The following is a 25,176-nucleotide window of genomic DNA, read 5'->3' as shown; positions in this document are numbered from 1 at the left end:
ATGCATCAGGTACAGCCTGGAGCAGTCTTTCGGAAACCACTGTCCACTGGGGTGGTACACTGTATGTTCTCATTTCAATTCCTTTAAACACCAGTGAACCATGCTTATTAAGGAACACTACAGCATGTTATTTTTAACTCTTTGTTACCTGTAACTGCACACTAGGACTGGCAAATGGAAAGTGTATTGGCCACAACTCTCAGAACATTTAGATGATTTTCCCTTTCAAGGCTTCTGAGTTCATACTTAAAGAGTACAGTTACACACAGGCATTTCTCGTTTAACCTCAAATCCCTGTTGTAAGTAGATGAGGTGGCTACAAACACAGATATCTAGTAGCTGGTTAGTTAGACCAGTGCATCATTTAAAATGCAAGGCAGCCCATGAGAAGAGCCACTGTGTCTAAAGACGCTTTGGTATTCACATGGGTCCCAGGGCTCACAGGTGCCTACACTGCTTTTATGAATGAGAAAGTTGGAGTGAGAAAAACTGTGGAGCCCCAGCAGAGGACAGAGAAAACACACCAAGTGAGGGGAGCAGCAGCTAAGCTGTTACACAACATTGCTGCTGACATATTACCAGGCTCCTCGTGCTTCTGTGAGTTGACAAATCCAGCTGTGTTTTCCACTTTCCACAAGTGATGATAATAGAGATGAAGTAATTGTAAGTTAGTTAACACCCTTCAAAGATATTAGTGATGGAAGTTATGTATCCAATTACAAACCCATCTTTCTGCTTCTACAAATAAAGTAAATGAAGCCATGCTGATTACTACACATTAGCATCAGAAGGCAGAGGCTGGGAAGAGGTGAGCTGCTCCAGTCTCTGGGGAAACACTTTAAGCAGTCTCGGTGATATACACACTTGCTCTGATTTCAGGGTATTTAGAATAATTTATATGCATAGCCCTTAAAACGAATACAGCTCAAGCAATTGCAGCAACAAAATGGAATTTTTAAGGGCAAAGTGTTTAATGAAGACTATCAGATATCTAGAAAATGCCAGCATAACAAAGTATCCCAGGGCATGAAGCATCAAAGCCACTCCTACCATGCCCTGCCCCCACCCCTTCCCAGAGTTAAGAAAAGGATACTGGCCTTGGTTAGTGCCAAGTGACAATCCAAGTGACTGGAATATGCCACCAAATACTGGCATTTTCCTTCTGGAGGGGAACAGCAACATACAATTCTGATATCTCCAGCACCCCCAATAGACTTTGTGAATGGAGGGGTAGAAGCACATGTGCCTATGGGTATGTGCACCTATGTGTGCACATGTATGTGCACATGTGGAAGCCAGAGACTCTCATCAGGGGTCTTACTCCACTGCTCCCCCACATTATATTTTGAGTAGGTTCTCTTGCTGAATCTGGAGCTCATTAATTCAGCTGGACTGGCTAGACAATGAACTCCAGCAGGCTGTTTCCTCCACCCCAATTGCTGAGGTCACAGACATGCATCATCTCCCAATAGACTTTGAATCCTGTGGATGTAGCTGAAGTCAACATGGATATGAGGGAGAAGAGGAGCCAGGCACTCAGCCACAGCTGCTGCTTTCCTGGACCTCAGATGAGTGCCCTGATAACCATGTACATAAAGAAACGTGCGACTAACAAAAGGTGGCCAGTAAGTCAAACATCCTGCTTCTCCTGAACTTCGCTTCACAATCCTTCCACTCAGCTCAAAATGAGACCCCAATTTCATTCCACTTCCCCCTTTGTGTATTTTTATTGCTGCTGCTAACTATGATTTTAGAGGTGACACAAATGAGCTGCGACCCAGACTCTTAGATGCTCAGTGAATGGTATTTGGTGCTTATTAAAAGGATTTAAATCTAACATATCCAAGTTTTTTATTCTCATTTTACTTTTATTGGTTTTTTTTGTTTTGTTTTGTTTTTTTGAGACAGGGTTTCTCTGTGTAGCTTTGCGCTTTTCCTGAAACTCACTCTGTAGCCCAGGCTGACCTCAAATTCACAGAGATCCACCTGCCTCTGCATCCCGAGTGCTGGTATTAAAGGTGGGTGCTACCACTGCCCAGCTTACTTTTATTGTTTTGGAAATTTTCTTTAAAAGAGAGAGAGAAAAAACTCATGAGTACCCATATGTGTGAGTTTCCTATTAATTAAATATCCAAGACAATGCACATAAACAATTAAATGTACAGAAACAATTGAATATGCACAACTGAATATGCATAAGCAATTAAACATGTATGAACAACTGAGTGTGCATATAAAATTGCATAGGAATAACAATCAAATGTGTAAACAATTTAATATGCAGAAAATAATTAGAAGTAATACAAGTAGTATGCATAGCATTTATTAGCTACTCTGAGGTAGCTGTGGCTTGTTCTGGTTCTCTGATCTTCCAGTTCACCCCAATACCTGGCTCAGGTTTGATTTTATTAATAAAGACTCTTTAAGATTCCTGCTACACTACTCCGTTTTAATGCTGTGGCCAATGAAATACTTGACAGGTAGCAAGTGAAGGAAGAAAGGATTTACTTTGGCTTATGGTTTGAGTGTACAGTCCACATGGTGGGACAGGCATGGTGGCTGGAGCAGCTGGCAGTCACAGCAGCAGGACCATGAGGCTGCTTTCTCACATTTGGATGGATCAAGAAACAGATAAGACAGGAAGTAGGGAAGGCTATAAAATCTCAAAGTCCACCCCCTAAAAGATCCACTTCCTCTAGCGAGGCCTCACTTTCCACAGGTTCCGCAACATCCCCAAACAATACCATCACCTGGAGACAGAACGTTCAGACCCACAAACCTGTGTAAAACCCTTCACACCAAAGCACGGTCTAGCACAAATGTAAATATGTGGTTTGGGTGAATATGACAGATGCAACAATGCTAAAACAATTTATCCAGGATGGCGGGGAGGCAGAAGCCAGTTTTAAGTAGTAAATCAACTGCAGGAGATGACATCCCATCGGCTCAAGAGAAAGGTGATATCATTGGCACAAATAAGAAAAGTGCTCAGCAAGAGGGAAGACGATGCAAAGCCCGTCTACACTGAGCTAAGTGAAGAGACTGTCAAAGAGTGGTCTATAAGATGAAAATAAGCCGTCAGTAAGAGGTGAGTAAGATCCCTGACTGCCCAATGCCAAGCACCAGTGATCGTTCTTAGCACTTACATTACATAAAAAATACCCTCGACACACATGCCGGCTGCAATGAGTTATTCCTCAGAATTCTCTGTGGGTGTCCACTGCTGCAAGGCACCACACTTGGTGTGGGAATAGGAAAGAAAAGAGAAAATGTGTCTCCTCAACATTAAAGGATGTTAATATTATACTCTGACGACAGGTATTATTACTAATCTTGACCACAATAACAATGATAATAGAAAAAATATCTGTATTTGGATTTTAATTATTATACATAAACCTTCAACTCCCCAGCCTGAGAGCAATATCACTTCCTAGTCACTTCTTCACTCTTCAGCCCTTCACCCATGTGCTTGACATTTAAGTGCCTATGACTGGTTATCACATTACAGTGATGTCCACTTGACTTCCAGTTACTGTAGCCTCTGTCACATAAAGGCCTAAGTGGACATGATGGAGATTCCTATGCAGAGGCCTGAGAGCAATATCGCTCTCTAGAATCTATGCTGTCTTCTCACAGAAACAGATCTCTCTGCCTCAACCATCCTCTTCCCTCGTTCCTGACTCCCAAGTGCAAAATGTTTGTGCTTTTTCCATTTCAACACAGTATCTTTAATCATGGCAGTTTCTCTATCTCCCTCTCCTTCCAGAATTCACTTCCTTGGGAATTTCTTGATTTATATCTCAGCAACTAGCATGATGCCTGACTTAGGAGGAGATCAATAACCACTGCCTTGTGATAAATGAACCCGAAATGAACTGAATGGGACCAATGTTCAAGTGGTAGTAGCTGGGAGGTAGACCAGCTCTATGGATCTTATTTTCTCCCCGTAGACACACTGAGCTCATGCCATTCAGAAGCCACTGAACTGCACCTTGTGAGGCTCCCCCTCCATTCCATGTGCTTTCATTTTTCTTCCTCAGATCGAGCTTCAGTTTCAAATCCTCAGAGAAAGCCCTCCAGATGGCCCGTCTCCAGCAGTCTCACGCCCAGCTTTATCACACCCTATCCCCTACCAGTACATGGCTGATACCATGGTCTGCTAATTTTCACACGTTTGTCTCTCCTCTACTGTTCCCAGTCAAAGGACGAATTGCCCCAAACTGACCTGTCATCACTACTGCACTGTGAGAGGGTGTCAAGGTGCCTGGCAGCCAGACAGCTTCACTCCAGCTACACAACTCAGAATGAGGAGTGTGGGTCCTAGGTTCTACCTGTGATGAGCTATGGCTCCTGGCTGCTTTCAGCTTGTTGGCCTGCTCCATGCCTTTACATTTTTTAAAATGAGTTGCCAACTTTTAAAGATTATATTTCACAATTTAAAAAAAAAATTACAAATTCAGGCTTGTTTTGAAGTGCTGGAAGGAGTAGACTATCAGGCCTGGGACCCCAACTGTTGAGCTGGCAGAGGTGCACACCAGCTTCTTGCTCCAGAGAGGAGTGTCAGACCACCCCCTACCCCCACACCTGCCCTGAACCAGTTCATTCACACACATGTGAGCCTCAGGCTGGTCAGGATTCTGGCCTTGATCTCTTCTCCAGAAGCTTCCACTCTCTACATTCCTGTACAGAGCTACCACAAACTCTAGACCAAAACTCAGAATGGGCCTTCTGAGATGAGTTAGAACTAGAACCTACCATCTCAGCTCAGGATGCTGGCTCACACACGTGATCCAAGCAATTGGAAACCTTAGGCAGGAAGACAAGCCCCAAACCAGCCAGAGATATGTAGTGAGACCTTATTTTTAAAAATTAAAGATCAAGAAAAACATCTTATCATCCATGTATGATGACAGTAAAGAACTACATGATTAAATGCAAATGTTGAATTCATTATGTGCTCAAAGAAACCCCAGGGAAGTGTCTAACAGATTTAAGGTGACAGACAAAAAGGATACTAAAGCACCAAAAGGCCAATAAATTGGAAAATAGATATGATCAATATGATAGATGAGTGGCTATGATCCTTAATTAAGAGTCTATAAGACAAAGGAGATCTGATAAAAGATAAATACACCTTCAAGTAATTCACAGGAGGAACACAAATGGTCAAAGAACGCACAGACAGATGGTCCATTTTAGAAGCTCCTTAAAGCAGCAGTTCTCAACCTGTGGGTCACGACCCCTTTGGGAGTCAAATGACCCTTTCACAGGGGTCACCTAAGATCATCAGAAACACAGATATTTACATTACAGTTCATAACTGTAGAAAAATGACAGTTATGAAGTAGCGAAGATGATTTTATGGTTGGGGTCATCACAACATGAGGAGCTGTAGTAAAGGGTTGCAGCGTTAGGAAGGTTGGGAACCTCTGCAAAGGAAGTGACTACACATGAGATCTCTATTTTCACCTCACACACCCACATAGGGAACAGAAGCCTGTGGGCTGAGAGCTGTGTCCCAGACCCCATCAGTCAGCAAAGACTTTTCTTCCAATGACACCGACTTTAGTGTTCAACAGTGTAAGTGCCATCAGACACTGCGAAAAGTAATTTTGCAATGTGTATCAAGAGCCATGAAGTAGTTCTTGCAGCCCAGTAATTAAACTTCTTGAAATTTACCCTAGGAAAACTATCAGCACAGCAGACAAAGATTAATGCGTGTGGGTGTTAATCACAGCATAATTTATAATATCAAATATATTAGAAACCTAAACACTTAACAATGAGGAGTGATTAAATAAATTACAGAACATTCAAGTGATGCCTAATTATGCAGACATTAAAATTACATGTTCAAAGGCCATTTATTGATTCAGGAAAATGCTTATGAAAACATTTAAAGTTTGCATTTTAGAAGATTTTCATGTAACTAATTAGAGTGACCAATATTCTGACTTTCCACTGACTTTCTAGTTAATGCATTTTCCTGCTCACAAAGCATCTAACATTTCTTCCTTTATTTCTTTTATTTTGTTCTGTTATTTTGTGTTTTGAGACAGGGTCTCATGCTGGCACCTAGGCTGGCCCGGAACTCACAGCCGTCCTCCTGCCTCAGTCTCCTATGTCCTGGGATTGTAAAGGCATTGAGCCATGATGCCCTGCCCTCTCTGTACACATCTTATTTCAGGTAGGAGTCAAATGAGGAGACTCAGACCACGACAAACAAATTGCTTGATGGAGCTAAGAGGTGATGGAGATTAACACATGATGAGCACCTATGAAGGGGTGAGACATGTAGCAGATGGAGGGTGGTAACTGCTTCAAACGAAACCCGAAACAGAGAAGGGATGGGGAGGAAACAGATGATGAGGCAGCAAGACCAGGGCACAGAAGAGACCTAGAGTCAGGGAGGGCAGAAGCCAGGCTGTGCTGCTGAGCGGTAGGGAACTCACAGCACAGCACCGCAGAATCAAAGCTGAAGAATTTCCCTGGGTGATGTATTAATAGTTTTATGTAGATTAGACAAGACACTTACAAGAAGCATTATTTGTTTCTTGTAACACTGACCACAAGAAGGGCCCAGAGGGATGTCATTGTGGAAAAGCAGAACCATGTCCCTGCCATGAAAAGCATTAACAACAAAAACCGAAAGTCTGAGAGCACCAAAATAAACCGTCTGCAGAAAAGAGGACGAGAGTGAGGGAGCAGGAAGCTGCAGCCTGGTGCTCAGATGACTGGGCTGTGCAGAGGCAGACTCGAATCTGCAAGGTCATCAGCTGCCTGAGTGCTCTCCCACCTCAGATTGCTCCCTTCTGAGGAACAGCTGGCCATCTTCTACTCATTTCATGTGTGCCTCAATGCAGGAGCTGTTTACACAGTAGGTTCACAGGGAACACAGCTGGCCAAGAAACCAAATAGCATCCCAGCCTAGAGCCAGCCATGGGACCCACACATGGAAGAATCAAAAGAGCCCAATGTGGGCGAAAATTGCCAACGTCTGTCTCAAGGGAAACTAGTGGCATAATTAATTCCCTAAGGAAATGACCCATGCTGACAAGGGAACAATTTCTTGTGTCACTATAGGGAAGAAACAGATGGCTGGACCATCAGTTACACACACCCCAGAATCAGAACTGCTCCTACAACCTCTCTGATTTCTAAAAGGGACCTGTTTGGACTCAGATAAATCACAAGGCTAATGCGTTGGGCAGTTCAGAACCCACTTCCTCCCTTACTCGGCCTGGGCCTTCTCCCTCCGGAAGTCTGGCTTTCCTTTCACAGCTATACAGCATATCCTCACTGCTGGGCAAACTACGGGAGGAAGTCCTCTACAAGCCCTCTACAGGACCCCAGCCATCTCCACATCTGTTGCTTCCCCACTTCCTCTCTGCAGCTGTTTTGGCCCCTGATCACCCTTTGACTGCTTGAATTTCTACTCTTCCGTCTCTGACTGCTTCTGTTCTCTCCAAGAACAGATGTGTTCTCTGAATCCATCAACGTCAGTGACCTTGACGCTGGCTTTGGTTCTCCTGCTGTCCATTTGCCCCTTCGCTTCTGTTCAGTTGTGTATCCTCCTTCACCCTAAGACCAGCTCTTGTATCTGCGTTCTCTACTCTAGGCTTCATCCACTAAAGCAGAACCGAACTGACATAAATCTTGATGTCCGGGTTGTCCACTCTCTTGCTGGTGTCTTGAGACTTCAAGGGTACGGCGGTTGATCTGGCTCAAACACCTGCAATTCTGTTGGTTCTCAGCCCGTTTAGCCTGACTGTGGTGGGTTCATGTCCCACGAGATACGTACAGGGCCAGGCTGGATGCATGCAGCTGCTCACCCGTGCTGAGGGGACAGCCTTCATCAACAGGGAAAGACCAGCTTCCAGAGAAGAATATGCAGGCGGCTCTGTTCCTGTTAGAAAGGACCACTGCTGCTTGCTCTGTGCTGATCTTCTCTGCCCCCCCCCCCCGCCCCAAGGTGTCATAGCCTCTGAGGCAACCCTTCACCTCAGACACACACTGTGTCACTGTGTTCCTCTGGTACGCCATAGATTTTCTCAGCCTGGGAATTATTTCTTTCTGTTCACATTCAAGTTCATTCTTACTCATTCTTTTTTTTTTTTTTCTAGCTTGAATCGACTTCTGCCACCTGACTTTTCTTTCTCTAAAATTGGACTTGCCCACATCCTGAATCTGTCTTTCCACTTCCTTCACTTGTCTCTGACTTGGCTTTTGGTTCCTCAGTGCCTAAAATGCCTTTCCGTCTCTGCGGCTGTAACTCGTCCACCCTCACCCTGTGAACTGACAGACTATGAGAATCCTGCAACTCTCAAGGTGTCCACTACATCACAAAAGCACAGCAACCCCGGGTTGGAGCCTTTGCAATTGGATTCCTTCCTTGAAGACCAAAAAAACATTATTCAAGTTTATATCCAGTATTGGTCGTATGAAGGTAGAAGGGCACAGGAAATGTCCAAAGAGCAACCTTTAAAACTACATCTACTCAGAACCTGACCTTCCATTGATCAATATTTATTTAATCAACAGATAAGATGAATGGAGAAGCAGACAGAGAGGCGAGGGATGGAAGGAAGTGGTGGGAAGTTTGAGATATTTTCAAAGCCTGAACTTTATCCTTTCAAAATAATGGGGCCACTGGCAACAAAAATCAAGTCAGCATGTGCACATTTCAAGTTTTACATTTTAAACCTATCTGTATTAGGCTATGTAAGTTTAAATTTGACTGTGTTCATGGAATTGAGCTTATCAAACAATACTTATCAAATATTGGTACTTACAAGCAATGAAATGGACATATCACTGAAGAAATTTCAGACTTAGCTTATAGATGGCGGAAGTCCGGTGGGAGCATTGGAGGTGCAAACCCAATGGCCTTTATTAAAAGCCTGTCAATCTGTGACTGGAGGCCAGCAGCTCTCTGGAGTAGTCCTGGCTGAGCTGTAGAATATCCCTACCCACTTCTTCACACCCTGCCTCCTCAGCAGCCTGTCTTCCCTCTCCTGAGGCTCTGGTGTGAGGCGCCTACTTCTTCCAGGCCCAGAAGTTTTCTCCCAAGACTCTTTTTCTTGTCAGTGGCTCTCTAGAGGACCCTGAATTGCATAATCAGGCATTCTGAGGACTTACTGTTTTCTCTAAGGAGGGCGGGTACTGAGTAAATAAGAACATCAGACAGTAAAAATATAATAATCAGCCACCAACATAAGACACAGGACCGGGTAAGCAAGATATATGTAGATAAAAATGTGGCACCTGATGGGCCAGAATGTAGATGTTGTGTCCAACGTCCTTTGGAGAAACACCGTCATCCCCTCCCTCCTCGTCCCCGTGGTCACATTCCAGTCCTTGGTTATAGGCATTCTTCATCACATCCACCTAGCAATAAATAATGAATAAATGTGAGAACAGGGTCTGAGAGGTGGCAGCAACACATCGAATTGTTCGTGAGCGATAACTTCAAACTGGGAAGCTTCATGGCAGCCCCCAATGTGAAAGCTCTAAATAAACAAATACTGCATTCTCTCTCCTACGCGGACTCTAGATTCAAATGTGTGCCTATCTGTAGGATGTGAAGGTAGACAGGGGACTGTGAGGAGAGAGCGAGCGAGCAGAAGGGGGAAGTGGGCGCCACAGGGTGACGGAAGAAATGAAAGCTGCAGGTATCTGAGGTCAGGAAGGGGCCAACAAAGGGGGCAGATGGAGGGACAATGTGGAGGGGACTACGGAGAAAGAAGTGTAATGGCTTATCTCTTAGCTTCCGCTGCCAACTAGGCACAGCCTAGAGTCATCTGAGGGAGTGTCAATTGGGAGACTGCCTCCCTCAGATTGGCCTGTGGAGGGCGGGCTTTCTTGACTGCAGATTGATGTGGAGGGCCCGGCCCACTGTGGCCTGTAACATCCCTAAGCAGGTCTGGCCTAGGCTGTGTAAGAGGAAAATGAATGTGACCCTGGGCACAGCCAGCCAGCAGCTGTCCTCTGTGGGTCCTGTCCTCTGTCCTCTGACTTCCCTCATGATGGACTGACCTGGAAGTGTGAGCCAAATAAACCCTTTCCTCCCCAAGTGGCTTTTGGTCAGTGTTTTGTCACATCAGGAGAAATCCAACTAGTACAACTTATTTGTGCAAAAATGCCATTATAAAACTAACAATATATACCAACAGAAAATAACTTTAAAAATATTCTTGAAAGCCACAGTTATTTCAACGAACATGGAATCACATTGTGACAATGTTTCTGTTCACCTTCAACACTTCTGTTTCTTTGAACACTAGTACTCTGAACTCGCCATGATTTAAGAGAATTTGGAATCCTGAGAAACATCCACTGTTTGTTGAGTATTTAAGAGGGAGCTGGAGACAGGGTGCTGGTCCCAGCACTGGGCACAGAAGAACCCCAGTGGACAAGGAGACCGACCGTCTCTGCACCATCAGGGTTGCACCATCCCCCAGGGTCAGCAGTGCACCGTTCCTATGACAGGTCTGGCGGGCATCTCACTCAGTTTGAGGGCGGATCATGAAGAAGGGAGCAAAGGACAGAAGGGTGCTGGTGACAAGGAGCCTCTTTTCAAAGCGAGGGCACGGTGCTTTGTCAAACAAACAAGTAACCAGTACCCCACATAACCAGAGGACAAGGCGTTCATAGACTTCTTACTCTCCTGCTGTAGAGACGAGGCTTTTACTAAATAATGTGATGCCAAACCGCACATTTTCTGTCTCCATCTACCCTTCTTGACTCCATTCTTCACAGTGACGGTGGCACCAGCCTCCACAGGACTTCCCGACAGCACCAGCAACATCACTGGTGTGGGAGGACTTTGTCATGGGAGCACTGAGCAGTATGGTTGAGCATGCTCTCTGGGAATCTGGCACCCATTACTTTTAAAGCATGCCTCAATGACATCATAGTTTGTGTGCCAGAAGGGAAAAGGAATAGAGCTTTCAATTTGCACCCCATGAAGTAATGATCATGTCTCCCTCTTTCTCTGAGGCCAGGCATTATGTGACAGTTCATTCACAAGAACGATTCACAAAACACACAAACAAAATTTATCTGTGTTTTTGGAAAAGTACAAACAAAACTTGGGGGTGTGGTAAACATGCTCCTGAGACCTTCCTTATACACAGTCATTCCTGGGTGTCCCTGGGGAACTGACTTCAGTACCTCCTGAGGATTCCAAGATCTGTGGATACTCAAGTCCTGCTGTAAACTAGAGCAATCTGCAGGTAAACTGTGCACCTATACACACCCTCCTGTATACTCAAAATCATCTCCAGGTTGCTTACAATGTGTAATGTAATGTAAACATTATGTGAATCATTGCATTGATAGGAAAAAAAATGAGTCTGTAGGTGTTGGTACAGTGTGCTTTTTAAGAATACTTTCGACCCACAGATTGTGAATCCATAGGACTGAGCCCACTAATATTAACAGCCAACTATACCCAGAAATCATTAAACTAACGCCAAGATAATTCTTTTTTTTTTTTTTTTTGGTTGTGGGGGGTGGGAGACAAAAGACATTTGTATATAGTTAACTAGAGTGTGGAAATTTAGCTAAGAGAAGTGCTTAAAGTGGATATAACTATGGTGATATGTTGTGTACCCTAATAAAATTTGTCTGAAGGTCAGAGAACAGAACAAGCCACTAGATTAAACATAGAGGCCAGGCAGTGGTGGCACATACCTTTAATCTTAGCATTCCAGAGGCAGAGATCCATCTGGATCTCTGTGAGCTCAAAGCCACCCTGGACTACATGAGATTGGCTCAGTCTAGGGGAGAAACAGAGCCAGGCAGTGGTGGCACACACCTTTAATTCTAGTACTTGGGAATCACACGCCTTTAATCCCAGCACTTGAGATCTCATGCCTTTGCTTGGGAAGCACACATGCCTTTAATGGAGGTTTAATGGAGGGTGGAGAAAGGTATGTAAGACATGAGAAGACAGGAACTAGAAGCCTTTTCAGCTGAAGAAGCTCTTTCGGCTGGGACTCTTTCAGGCTGAGGAGTTAGTGAGGTAGGAGGTGGTGGCTGTGGCTTGCTCTGCTTCTCTGATCTTTCAGCTTTCACCCCAATATCTGGTACTAGGGTTTTTTTTATTATTATTAATAAGACCTTTTAACATTCATGTTACATAAAACTAGCAAAATCAGGCTGGAGTGATGAATCAGGGTTAAATGTGCTTCCTGCTCTTGCAGAGGACCCCAGGTCGGTTCCCAGTACCCCTGTCCAGGCACTTGCAAGAGCCTGTAACTTTGGCTCCTGGGGATCTGACACTCTTTCCTGGCCTCCAAGGGCGCTAGAACGTATGTGACATACAGACACATGGGCACACACACATAAATAAAAACAGAAAAATAATTCCAAAATAAAACCTAGTGAATCCACAGGCCTGAGTCACACGGGCCTTCACCACCCTGCCCAGTACAGGCCATGGTGGACCGGCCAGCCCTGCTGGAGCAGCGGGAGATGCTACCCTAACAGACAGCCTGGGCAAGTGCTCTTACCAGTTCCTTGGGTCTCATGTTGAAGAGAATTCTCTCTGCGTTCTCGCTGTCATGTCTGCTCTCCATAATGGCCAGCAAAAGCTTGGAGGCGTTGTTCTGGGGACAAGGACTGGGTCAGTACACACGCAAAGTCACCTCACAGATGAACAATTCCCTGCCTTTGTGTTGATTGAGATCACTGTTTTCTCAACCAGGTGAAACTTGAAACTTATTTATTTTGTTTTACTAGCAGAAAATAGCAAATTTATTCCATTGTTGATATAAAATAAAAGCAACGAGTCATGAAAGATGGGGGATATTTAAGAGGATTTGTTTTTCCAAGACAGGGTTTTTCTGTATAGCCTTGGCTGTCCTAGAACTCACTCTGTAGACCAGGCTAGCCTCAAACTCACAGAGATCCTCCCGAGTACTGGGATTGAAGGTGTGCAATACCACTGCCCTTCCAATGGGGGATAGTTTAAAATTACAGGTGTTTTAAATGGAAGACTGACTAGACACTACATAAAACAGAAATATATTTTCTTCTAATGCTTTTTAAGTTGGATTTCTATTATTACATTAACAAGACAATCAGAGGAACAGGAATCAGTGACATTTTATGGATATGGCATACATATAATTTAAAGAATTTAGTATAGCCATTTTAAAAATGAAGTAGTAATATTAGTAGCACATTGAAATTTTACATAAATTTGTGAATCATCAGTGAAAATTAATATATGAAGTTCTGTATTCCTGAGTTAGAAATATAAAGGCGATGTGTGGATAGCTCACTCACTTCACCACATTTATCAACATATTCTACTATTCTCTTAATAAAGAATGAAAGCAGTGTATGTTACCAGATGTTCCAATTTTTTTTATAAACATACTACTTCAATTACTGTTACTTATGATATCAAAGTACAAAGCAATTTTCAATCCTAAATAGGTACCAGAGAGTCATCACCAAAGCCCTCTGTCCTTATATAGATAAAGCCTTACTCAGTGCAGATTCCTGAGAGTGTGTGTGTGTGTGTGTGTGTGTGTGTGTGTGTGTGTGTGTGTGTGTGTATGTGTGTTGGGGGGAGTTTAAAAACATGTCTAAGAGACTCAGAGTCCACGTGTTTTTAGAATGAAATAATTAAGCTGAATAAGGGTTTGGTGTCAGTGGGCAAAGCACTAATTGATAAGATTGTATAAATTAACTCTGGTTAGATTTGGGTCTATATTCTATCCACGCTCCCAAAACTGCCTAATGCTACCTTGAAAAGGACGTTTAATGATTCTGAATGTAACAAACGTGATGACAGGTCATGCCAATGCCACAGCCACCATGAAGGATTTCAATGTAGGAATGGGATTCTATTTTTATTTTCTGTTTGTATTTTACAAGTATTTTCAAATCCTACAATCCACTTTTATAATCTAGGTTCCAAACAATAGATGTTAAAAATATAGCTTAGGGATTCGAGGAGATCATAATTCCTAGAGCCACATGAACAGACCCCACAGAATTCAGAGTGGCATCTTGGCATGTGTTTTCAAAGGAGTCACTCTCTCCAGGGCCAACAGAAAAGGGCTTTAAAATGAAGCCCGTTTCTGAGTGCCATTGGCAGTGTGGTACTTTTAACCAAATTTCTTTAATCCCAGCACTCGGGAGGCAGAGGCAGGCAGATCTCTGTGAGTTCGAGGCCAGCCTGGTCTCCAAAGTGAGTTCCAGGAAAGGCGCAAAGCTACACAGAGAAATCCTGTCTTGAAAAACCAAAAAAAAAAAAAAAAAAAAAAAAAAAAAAAAAAAAAAAAAAAAAAAAAAAAAAAAAAAGAAAGAAAGAAAGAAAGAAAGAAAGAAATCTTGCAAATGACATCCTGAAGTCTGAAATAATTTGGAAGTACATGAGCCTGGATATACTGAAAAACCCAACACAAGTATTTCTGGTAACAGGACTTTCCTTTCAATGAAAGCTAGATTCTTCCTAAACAAAACACAAACATCCCACCTCTTAACAAATTACAAAAACAAAAATACAAAGTGAAGGATGAGATAGGCATCTGAGAAATTTATTAGGCCATACATAAAATGGGAATATAAAGCATATTTAAAATGTATTCTGTATAATATTACATTTAAATTATATTATATCACATGGTATATATTTACAGTGTTATATTATAATGAATGTATGTTACTAAAATTATGGATAATTAAGTCATCAAATACAAGAGTCAATGTCACTAAATGGTTTATTATTTAAAGTGCCTCATCTCATGAGCTTTCCTAAAGTTGCCAACATATGTCATTCTGCCTTACATACAGGTGCTCTCTTCTCAGACAATAATATATACAAAATATTTAGATTTTAAGTATACTCATTTCAGTCTTCAAGTATAAACCATATTTACAGTATTTCAAGAGAAACAAACACATGTGTTGCTTCAGTTGCATCCTGATGTATCTCACTGCCATATGTTTAAATAAATCGTGCTACTGAAATAAATAAAACTTAAATGATCCATTTTAAAGTACTTTAATTTGAATAACTAGTATTTTAGCTCATTATATCATCATTATTTAATTTTTCCAACCTGGATCTGGATTTGTAAATAACCTGTATGCCTACATTCTGTTTTAAGTTGATGAGTCATTCTACATCTCTCCCACAGAGACATGCTATTGACAAGCCAGATTTTAAAATACAGTCTGTAGACAAATGAAGAGCTTCAGAGGCAGAGGCGGAGGGCTCTGGATGCTATGTCTCCATGACTTACAGTTAAAGTTGAATTTAAGGGGGATGGCAAAGTCTTCTCAGGGCCTCCAGTGGGGTGCCTGTCACACACACCAGGTGCTCACTAAGCAAAGCCTGAGAAACAAAGCCAGGAAGGGCAGTCTCCATCATGAAGATGGACCGGAGTGTGGGTGGGGGTGGGTGGGGATATTAGATCTTACACACAGAATGGAGAAAAGCAGTAAAAACACAAATAGAGCCCAAAACACTATTCACAGTAGTGGATTTGTATATAACCCACTGTACCTTGGCCGCTTACTTACCTGCACAAAGTTCAACCTAATTTTGATTTTCTATCAAGTTGGATAGACCTGGGTTTACAAAAAAAAAAAAAAGTGTGTGTTGAACTATGGGATGAGTTGGTTTTTTGTTTTTTGTATGTGCTGTGCATGTGTGCCTGTGACCATGGAGGCCAGAGGACAACCTCAGTTGTCTCTCAGGTATACCATCTGCCTTATTTTGTAATATAGGGTGCCTCAGTGGCCCACAGTTCACTGGTTAGGGGCTATGTTGGCTGGCCAGAGGTTCCCAGAGATGCTCCTCTTCAGCACTGGAATTAGAAGGGCATACCACCACACTGGGCTTTTCCAGGTGGTTTCTAGGGACCAAACATGAGTGCTGTACTTACTAAACAATTTCCTCAGTAGGATTTGTTTTCAGCCATTGTAAACACTTAACACAACAATGTGGCCTTAAGTAACTTATCTAACTGGAATATAATTTCTTAGCACAAAAGATTTATGTAGGTTGTTGTTTCTTTATTTATTTATCTATTTTCATTTGAACAAAAATATTTGAGTACCCTTATGCTCCTAAGTTTTAATAGGTAGAATTTTCTGGTAGTGTACTCCAGGCTCAAAATGAACACTATGATTAGGAAGTGGCTAGATTCTAATGTAACACTGTAAGAAGGAAGAAAGACATTAAACTAAAATGCAACATTCCTTTATGCTATCTAATTGTGACCACTAGATGGAATTCTCAAGCCAGGGCAGATTAAAAACCCATGACACAGTGGGTATCCAACACCTTCCACTTCTGTCTATAATGAAAAACAGGAAATTAAAACAGAGGAGAGGAGGTAAGGAGCTGCTTCAACATCTCTAGCATAGAACCTCACAATGACTGTGACCTGTGGGTAAATCCTGCTCTCCCTGCTTCAGTGAGTGCCTTGTGAGAATGGTTTTCTCTCTTGTCAGTTCCTGAGTTGAGAAGGTGATGGTGTTTTATACAGTCACTAGAAGACTTAGAATTTATTCTGAATGGGAGGTGCACATGGAAAGTGCCAGGGTCACACTACCTTCAGCTGCAGCACCAAGTCCATTTTGTATTTGCCAAGAGGGTTGATGTCATTCAGAATCAAGGCAATGATGATGTCGATCCCATTAGATTCATGAGTGGCGATACAGGTCTAGAAAAGGAGATATCTGTAAAATGACATGCTATTTTGACATAACACTAGAACAGAAGACTTGAAACTTTAAAATACAGGTAGAGACAATGTTGAACATTTTAATTAGTTTTTTGGGGTGGGGATCTATTAATCGACTGGTACTGGTAAATGCCTCTGGGCACAGAATACTAACACATTGTGAAAAATACCTATCTTTGACACAAAGAATTACAGAATTTCAAAGACAACTGGGTAAGTTAAAACCCTTCCAGTCACCAATACAAAAGGAGATTCTTGAACTGTAAATTTTAAGATACAGTAAATCTAGGAGAACAAGAAAAAGGGACATTGTATGTGAATTCCACAAAACTCAGAGCAAATGCAACTGTGTGTCCTGGGTCATTGGAAAGTTCACAGGATTCTTGAACTTGAGTGTTTGTGGAGGGATGTAATTGAGCAAAATACAAAACACCTGAGAGAGCAATGTGCCTGCTCTGAGGGTGAAAGTCTGCTGTGTGAGGATTTCTCACTCCATTTTATGGACACAGCATGAGGAGTACTAAGCCATGAGGAGTACTAAGCTATGAGGACTACTAAGCCATGAGGACTACTAACTAAGCCACAGGAGTGACTTGAAAAAACTGACACCCTGGTGAGTCACCCAAGAAAGGACAGATCCAGCCAACAAGATGCTGGGCCTGGGTCACCCAAGGACATCTGTGCAGAGGAAAGGTCTTCCTGTCCATCACTGACATTATATCCTGAGACTTCTGCTCATGGAAATATCTGCCAAATGGACCTTCCATGCATTTCAGAGCCTGGGGAATTATCTGGGTAGGGCATGTTATTTTATTATAAGTTTTTACTCAGAGAACTTACTTGGTTTCAGTAAAGTACTTTCAAAACCCAATTGCATTCTATTACCACAAAATAGAACATTCTGACAGCCTTTTCACAAAACGGAAAAGCAGTGAAAGAGATATATATTATATGCATATTTCCTACCATAGAGAGAGTTTTATCAGCAAGGCCAAACTCTGAATGTGTGTATTTTGCATTGATTTTAAATCTGCAGTCAAGGATGTCTTTATCATTGTTGTAGGAACCTAACATCTAATCTTGAAAATACAGGAAAAATTCTTTTAGTGTCATAAACACATTACAGAGAAGGAAGTGATACCCTCATATGATCAACATATTTCCATCATATGAACCCACATCATATGAAGAATGTATATCATGTTCGTGTTCAAACGTGTATGTGCACACAGGCAAAGTATGTATGAGGACGGTCACAGAATCTGCAATAGGAAAGCTGACCTTTTTCACATTTCCTTTCTACACCAACCACTGATGCTTAGTGTCAATCACATCTTTAAAGTGTATGTCCAGAAATGACTGACATGGAGACCCCACCCCTGAACCAACCCTGCCTGTGCTGGCAGCTCCAAGATGCTTCGCAGATGCTAAACAACTGTCAAAACGTCAGATGACCTCATCCCCCTCGCTTCCTTACACATCCCATCTTCTCCCATAACATCTGTAGAGCAGAGCAAGGTTTTCCGGGAGACAGACATGAATGTTGGGTCTCTCACACGTGCGTGTGTGTGCACCAACATCAAAAGGCTGACAAAGTCACCTGTTTTTCTGCAGCTCACTGATGGCAGCACACTAAGACATCAAGAGGTCAGGTGACCTCTGGGTCAGAAGCCACTTACCAGTAAAAGGACAACAGCAAGACCCACTTCATAAGCACACTGAGTGTGTAACACGGGTATTAGACTAGCTCACTGAGTGTGTAACTCGGGTATTAGACTAGCTCACTGAGTGTGTAACTCGGGTATTAGACTAGCTCACTGAGTGTGTAACACGGGTATTAGACTAGCTCACTGAGTGTGTAACACGGGTATTAGACTAGCTCACTGAGTGTGTAACTCGGGTATTAGACTAGCTCACTGAGTGTGTAACATGGGTATTAGACTAGTTCACTGAGTGTGTAACATGGGTACTAGACTAGTTCACTGAGTGTGTAACATGGGTATTAGACTAGCTCACTGAGTGTGTAACTCGGGTATTAGACTAGCTCACTGAGTGTGTAACTCGGGTATTAGACTCCCCCCACACTGCGGTGGAGCCAAAGCCCCAGGGAGTTAAGGCCACACATCTGGAGATTCCCCACAGAGAAATCTGAACACTGGGAAGAAGTGTGGCCTTGCCTTCCTTTCAGTGACTGGTTTATCTTAACTATTTTCATGGGAATCTTCTTTGATAGTGAAATTTAAAATGGCCTAGCATTTGCTGTCTACAGGTCCACCTTTGCATGTTCTGTGAGAAAAGCAGCAATGCCTGGCAGGGTGAGCAGAAAGGCTTCACAGGTACACGAGGCTGGCTCTTGCCTGGCCTGGCCCCCTGCTCCTGAGTCTGGAATCCTGTCACATGACGCTCTGCTGTCATGGTTACCTGGTTTTCATGGCACGGGCCCTGGCAGTACTCGGTCAAGCTCTCCAGGGTCTGGTTGACCAAAGCTACGTTCTTCTCGTTGATGTAGAGCCCCAGGAGGCCCAGGCCGCCCGTGGTGCTCCCACAGATGCAGTCCAGGAACTGGAGCGTCTCGCACACCAGGTTGTGGTTGGTCTTATTGTTCTGATTCCTCAAGAAGTTCTGGAAGGATGAAAGAAAGCACAGCTAAAGGACTGAGAGCAGAACACAGGGAAAAGGTGCCGGCGATGTTCAGCGCTGTGTGTGAGTGTGTGTGTGTGTGTGTGTGTGTGTGTGTGTGCTCCTCAATGAGATTCCCTGCCACTATGGAATTCAACTGGTCTTTACAAGAAAGTGGGACAACTTGGGGGAGGGAGGGGCCAACAACAGAGAGGAGCGCTAAGGGAACATAATGGGGTGTGACTACGTCTAAACATAACGATATGGATGAGAATGTCGTAACAAAACTCATTATTTTTCGGAGGTTGTGGGGAGAGGCTGGGAGAAGAGGAAGGAGGGCAAACTACAGTTGGGATGTAAAATAAATAAATAAAAATTAAAAAAAAACTCATTATTTTTCAAACTAATGTTAAAACTAAATAATATTTAAATATTGATGGACTAAGTTCCTCTTAAGAGAGGCCCCTTGGGTTCTAGCAAGAACACCTTCAGAACAGGTCATGGTCAACACTGCTCTGCTGCCGTCATTTTTAGCCTGCAGAGGGTGGAGACAGGTGTGAGAAGGAGAAAGGGAAAGGCAAATAAAATGTTCAGGAGAGGGGTCCAACTTGCAATTGAGCCATTCCAGGCAACCCTGCATCTTCCCTGGGCAGCAGCCATAGGTCATAGCGTGGGAAACACGGAGGCCTACCAAGCTTTTCCGTCCCACGTCTGTGGATGATCCTAAATCTGTGCACACACACACAGGAGAGATTCACTGCCTGTTAGCACAGAAAGTGTCATGCAAAAGCCAGAGCATTATCCCTGCCAGCGGGATGGGTTTGGGGTCTTAGGAAAAACTTCCATATGTACAGATAAGCATCGCCAAGCAATAAGTAATGTAGCAATACATGAAGTTACTAAATGGAACAGTAGAGACTCTATATAATGTGTACTCTCTGGACAGAAGGTTTACATGCATAGATCAATATTTGTACATAGAATTTTCTAGAAGAAAACAATCTGTTATTAGTGCACTTCCTTTGGGGAATAAGCTAAGGAGAGAAGAAGAGAAAGAAAAGGAGAGAGGGAGAAGGAGATTTCCTATTTTAATATACTTACAGATATCTATTTATTTATTTGAATTTGTTTACTATTTGTTCTTCTTAGTGTCAAAGTAGTCTTCTATGGTATCTGAACCATACTTCCACGAATGACATAAAGTCAGACATTACATCACCTGCTCTGCAGTCTGCAACCTACACTACCAGGGTATATGAGTTAGAGCCGGCAAGTGGAACCCAGCAGTCTATGTACACACTGTCAGGATACATGGACTAGAATGAACAGGCAGCACACCCTACAGTCTATGTTCACACTATCGGGTGAAGCATAGTCCTAATTAGTCTTATTAATAAAGACCTGGAGTCAGATATTGGGGTAAAGCTAAAAGATCAGAGAAGCAGAGCAGCAGCCACTAGAGACTTCTTACCTCTATGAATCCTCAGATTGAATAGGCTGAGATCCTGTCTCCACCAGACTTATATTCCTGTCTCCATCTCCCAGTTGTACTGGGATTAAAGGCATAAGCCTCCCAAGTGCTGGGATCAAAGGCATGAGCCTCCCAATTGCTGGGATCAAAGGCATGAGTCTCCCAAGTCCAGGAATTAAAGGCGTGAGCCACCACTGCCTGGCCTCTATGGTTAACTCGTGGCTAGCTCCACCCTCTGATCTCCAGGCAAGCTTATTTGTCAGGACATAAACAAAATATCATATAATTGGGCCAGGCGGTGGTGATGCATGCCTTTAATCCCAGCACTCGAGAAGCAGAGGCAGGCAGATCTCTGTGAGTTTGAGGCCAGCCTGGGCTACACAATATATATCATATAATTGGGTGTGAGGGTTAGAGTGAGCAAGTGTCAGTACACACTGCAGAAGCTTCACCTAAGCTATGGCAAGCTGGTCGACATGAGCCAGGCTCCCCCATCATTCATTCCAGAGCATCTCATAGCCATGGACAGTATTTTATCTGTCCTACCATCTCCTGCCTTTCACATCCCTTGTGTTTTAGACAACAGTGAGCACGGCTCCTCACTCTGCCACTTTCTGTGTGGACAGACATCCTTAGAACCAGATGACTTAGTGGGAATACAAGGTAGGAGATCCTAGGCAGGACCTACTGCAGAAACCTCAGCCAGTTCACTGTAACTCATTAATAAAATCCTTTGTGAAATATGCTAGCCAGTAGCATGGCTAAGCAGGCTGGCATGATGGGCATATGTCTTTCTTAGAAGCAGTCTGCCAAATGGAAATTCTTTAGGTGAGCATTCTCACTCTCCCTCAGTCAGGCCAATCAAGATAGCTCCTTGCAAGTGCCTTTGCTATGGTGTCATGGGCAACATATATAAATAATGTCGGAGAGCTAGTCAAAGTTTTGAGGCAGCCCTAGTCTACCTATCTGACAGAAGAAATGGTAGTGGTGGAGATATTATGATGTGGGCTACATTAATTTGCAAAACAATTTTCACTATTATAAAAAATGCAGCCGGGCGGTGGTGGCGCACGCCTTTAATCCCAGCACTCGGGAGGCAGAGCCAGGCAGATCTCTGTGAGTTCGAGGCCAGCCTGGGCTACCAAGTGAGCTCCAGGAAAGGCGCAAAGCAACACAGAGAAACCCTGTCTCGAAAAACCAAAAAAAAAAAAAAAAAAAAAAATGCTTTATACTATTTTGTTTCTAATGAAACATAAAATATGTTCAATATTGGGCTAAACAACTATGGACTGGGAAAGATGTAAACACCAGAGTCTAAAACCATGAAAGGCAGATGAGATGAAGATGATCTTCCTGAACAAACACCACAGAGGAGAGTAGACAGGGTTCCATGGTGCAAAGATGTGAGTTCTAGACCACAGGATGGCAATGTGTGGATTTGTTTGTTTTGTTTTTAATGGATAAACATTTTTCCTCCTGTTTTTCTTCCTTCCCATTTCAACAAGGCATTGCTGTCTTTGTTGACCATTTCTCCAGAATTCCCTCATAAACTGCACATTAGTTTCACTTGGATTACCACAGCCACAGGCTACAGAGCTCACCCACAGGGAGCAGAGGACACACCTGTAGCTCCCGGTTGTGATTCTCACACAGTAACTGCAGGAACCTGAGGATGGGCCGCATGATGGTGATGGCGGGGCTCATGGTAACTTCCTCTGTGGACTTTTCCTCTGCACTTCCTGCTTCCGGCCCGGGGCACATCATGTCTATTTCCGGGTCCATTTCTCTTCTGTACACACAGTATGCTCTGGACGTGGCTGTAGAAGCCTCTGTTAGCTGCCCTTTCATTCCCTCTTTCAGATGAAGTGAGGAATCTCTCACTGAAAAGCAAGCAGTAGTTGCATTTCTGAAGTAATTTTTTTTAACTAAAGGAAAATAAAAACCCCACAATAGGGATCCAAATTTTCCCACAGCTGAATTTTAAAATTACCTAACAAGAGGCCCAATAATTTCCTGAAAGGGACTTGATTAACAACCAAAAGTTAACACAGTGATCAGAAGAGAAGGTCTTAATACTTAGCCAATTTCAGAATTTTCTGATATATAAACGTATATCGCAAAGACATACAAGAATGTGCACAAACATGTACAAGTGACTTTACAAGTGTATATTGAAGGACTGGAAAGGTGCTGCCTTACTGCTTTTCTATTCCTGTGGTAAAACACTATGAACAAAAGCAACTTGGGGAGGAAAGGGTTTATTTCATATTGTGATAGATATATCACAAGATGATAGATAGATAGATAGATAGATAGATAGATAGATAGATAGATAGATCACAATCTATCACTAAGGGGAATTAGGGCAGGACCCTGGAGGCAGGAACTGAAGCAGAGGCCATGGAGGAGTGCTGCTCACTGGCTTGCTCCTCCTCACTTGCTCGGCCTGCTTTCTTATTGACCCACCTGCCCAGGGAGGCACTATACACAGTGGGCTGGGCCCGCCCACATCAATCATTATCAAGAAAAAGCCTCACAGACGTGCCTATAGGTCATTCTTATGGAGGCATGTTCTCAACTAAGACTCCCTCCTCCCAGTCATGTCTGGCTATGTGTTAAGTTCACAAAGCCCAACCAGGACAGATAGCTCAGCAGTTAAGAACCCTTGCTGTTCCACCAGAGGACGGAGTCAGTTCCCAGCACCCACAAAGGCTACTCATAGCCTCCTATAGCTTCAGCTTCGGATCTGACACTCTCTTCTGGTCTCTGTGGACACCCACACACATGTGACACACACAGAAAGGACATGAATGTGTCAAGAAACACATGTGTGTGCACACACCTAAGAATTTCTATAGATCTCATGGAAAAAAATGATAACACCTCCACAGTTTGTATTTAACTGGCAATAACTTGGTTATTCAAACACAAACATTTTTATAAATTCTGTCCTCACAAAGTTTGGGCTGGTTTTCTTTGCTGCACAGAACAAGGACATCAAAGTCTTTCATGTTGCCCAGTGTCTCCACATCAATTAAACTCCATTTTAGTTTGGCCTGCAGAGTTATTCCAGGGTCAAGCCCTTGACCAAAATCCTCCATAGATGGAAGTCCACACTGGAAACACTGGGAATAATTAAGCCCCCAAAGCTACATGAGATTTAAATACTTCGTTAGGTTCTCCTCGCATGCCGCTCTCCCAGGTACTCAGGAAGCTCCTCACCTCTCATCCTTGGGCCTGAGGCCATGAGGTCATTGTCTTCATCCCTCTTTTTGCTCCCTAAGTCTATGGTGTTGACAGTCACTGTGGATCTGATCTCTTTCTGAGCAGCCTTCATCCGGTCATAAAGGACTTTGAAGAATTTTTCTGACTTTTTCTGTTCATGCAATTGCTGGTAAAAAGAATACTGCAGAGAAAGCATAGTTTAAAATATCAACCACCAAGGCAAGAAAAATAGTGCTTTGTCCTGAAATAAACACAGGCCTTACAGATAAAAGCACAGTGTGCTGCCTTTTATAATTCCACAAATGAACAGGCTTTCAGTGTATCATTCCACTTAATATGTACTAATAACACATTATTATATTAATAATAACAGCTAGTATTTACCTAGCATCTTCCACTAAATTCTAACATATTTTATATTCTATTTTATATATTCTCCTGCATGTGTTTTTTAATTATGAGTATAGTAAGTTGTCATAAGTAAATAATTCTTTTAGTCTAATATTACTATAAATCTGTGCATCGATTCAACACATATTTATTGAAAACCTACTGTGCATAGGGTCCTATACTGTTGCTACAGACAAAACAAAAAAAAGAAAATTGCCAGATTCCTACCCACATGAGTTTGTCACCCCAAGTGAAACATGGTCACTCACTTATGACTATCCTGTATAAATAAGGACTCCCTGTTAGGTGACAAAGTTGTTTTTCTTGTATCTAACTGATAGAACATTAAAATTAGGATGTGTTACCATGACAACCCCACTCATGAGAACCCTCTGATAAATAGGTATTAATTTGTTTTGCTACTTCATAAATAATGATTCTTTACATGTAGTTTAGGGGGAAATTGACTGAAAATAAACTCTAGTTTATCATCAATAATGATGTAGAAAGGATGAGGTAAGATGTACCTTAGTGAGGGGGAAATACTGAGTATCTTAGTGAGAAGTGAGAAGTGAGATGCATCTTAGTGAGACAGTGAGATGCATCTTAGTGAGACAGTGAGATGTACCTTAGTGATACAGGGAAATACTGACTTGTGGTTACCAGTTACTGTCTGCTTAGCAACTTTATGCAAGAATTCAGAAGTGAAAGGAGATGGAGGAAGGATGTACTCCAGAAGAGATGTACCTCATCAAG

At 42.8% G+C, this 25,176-nt stretch overlaps 1 protein-coding gene across 2 annotated transcripts in view; it reads right to left on the bottom strand.

The window, feature by feature from the left end:
* Itpr2 (inositol 1,4,5-trisphosphate receptor type 2) overlaps window positions 1–25,176 on the bottom strand; it is a 423,811-nt gene that overhangs the window by 112,728 nt on the left and 285,907 nt on the right. For both annotated transcript variants that reach the window (XM_028891637.2, XM_028891638.2), the window contains 6 exons: window positions 24,028–24,211; window positions 22,429–22,685; window positions 19,137–19,337; window positions 16,584–16,694; window positions 12,519–12,614; window positions 9,268–9,390 (listed from right to left, as the gene is read on the bottom strand). In XM_028891637.2, the coding sequence (XP_028747470.1) occupies window positions 9,268–9,390; window positions 12,519–12,614; window positions 16,584–16,694; window positions 19,137–19,337; window positions 22,429–22,685; window positions 24,028–24,211 (972 nt within the window). The remainder of the gene's footprint in view (window positions 1–9,267; window positions 9,391–12,518; window positions 12,615–16,583; window positions 16,695–19,136; window positions 19,338–22,428; window positions 22,686–24,027; window positions 24,212–25,176) is intronic.

This window comes from Peromyscus leucopus, chromosome 3, assembly GCF_004664715.2.
Source record: "Peromyscus leucopus breed LL Stock chromosome 3, UCI_PerLeu_2.1, whole genome shotgun sequence".
Taxonomy (NCBI): domain Eukaryota; kingdom Metazoa; phylum Chordata; class Mammalia; order Rodentia; family Cricetidae; genus Peromyscus; species Peromyscus leucopus.
The sequence above is the reverse complement of the archived record's forward strand: the minus strand, read 5'-3'. Positions and strand labels throughout refer to the sequence as shown.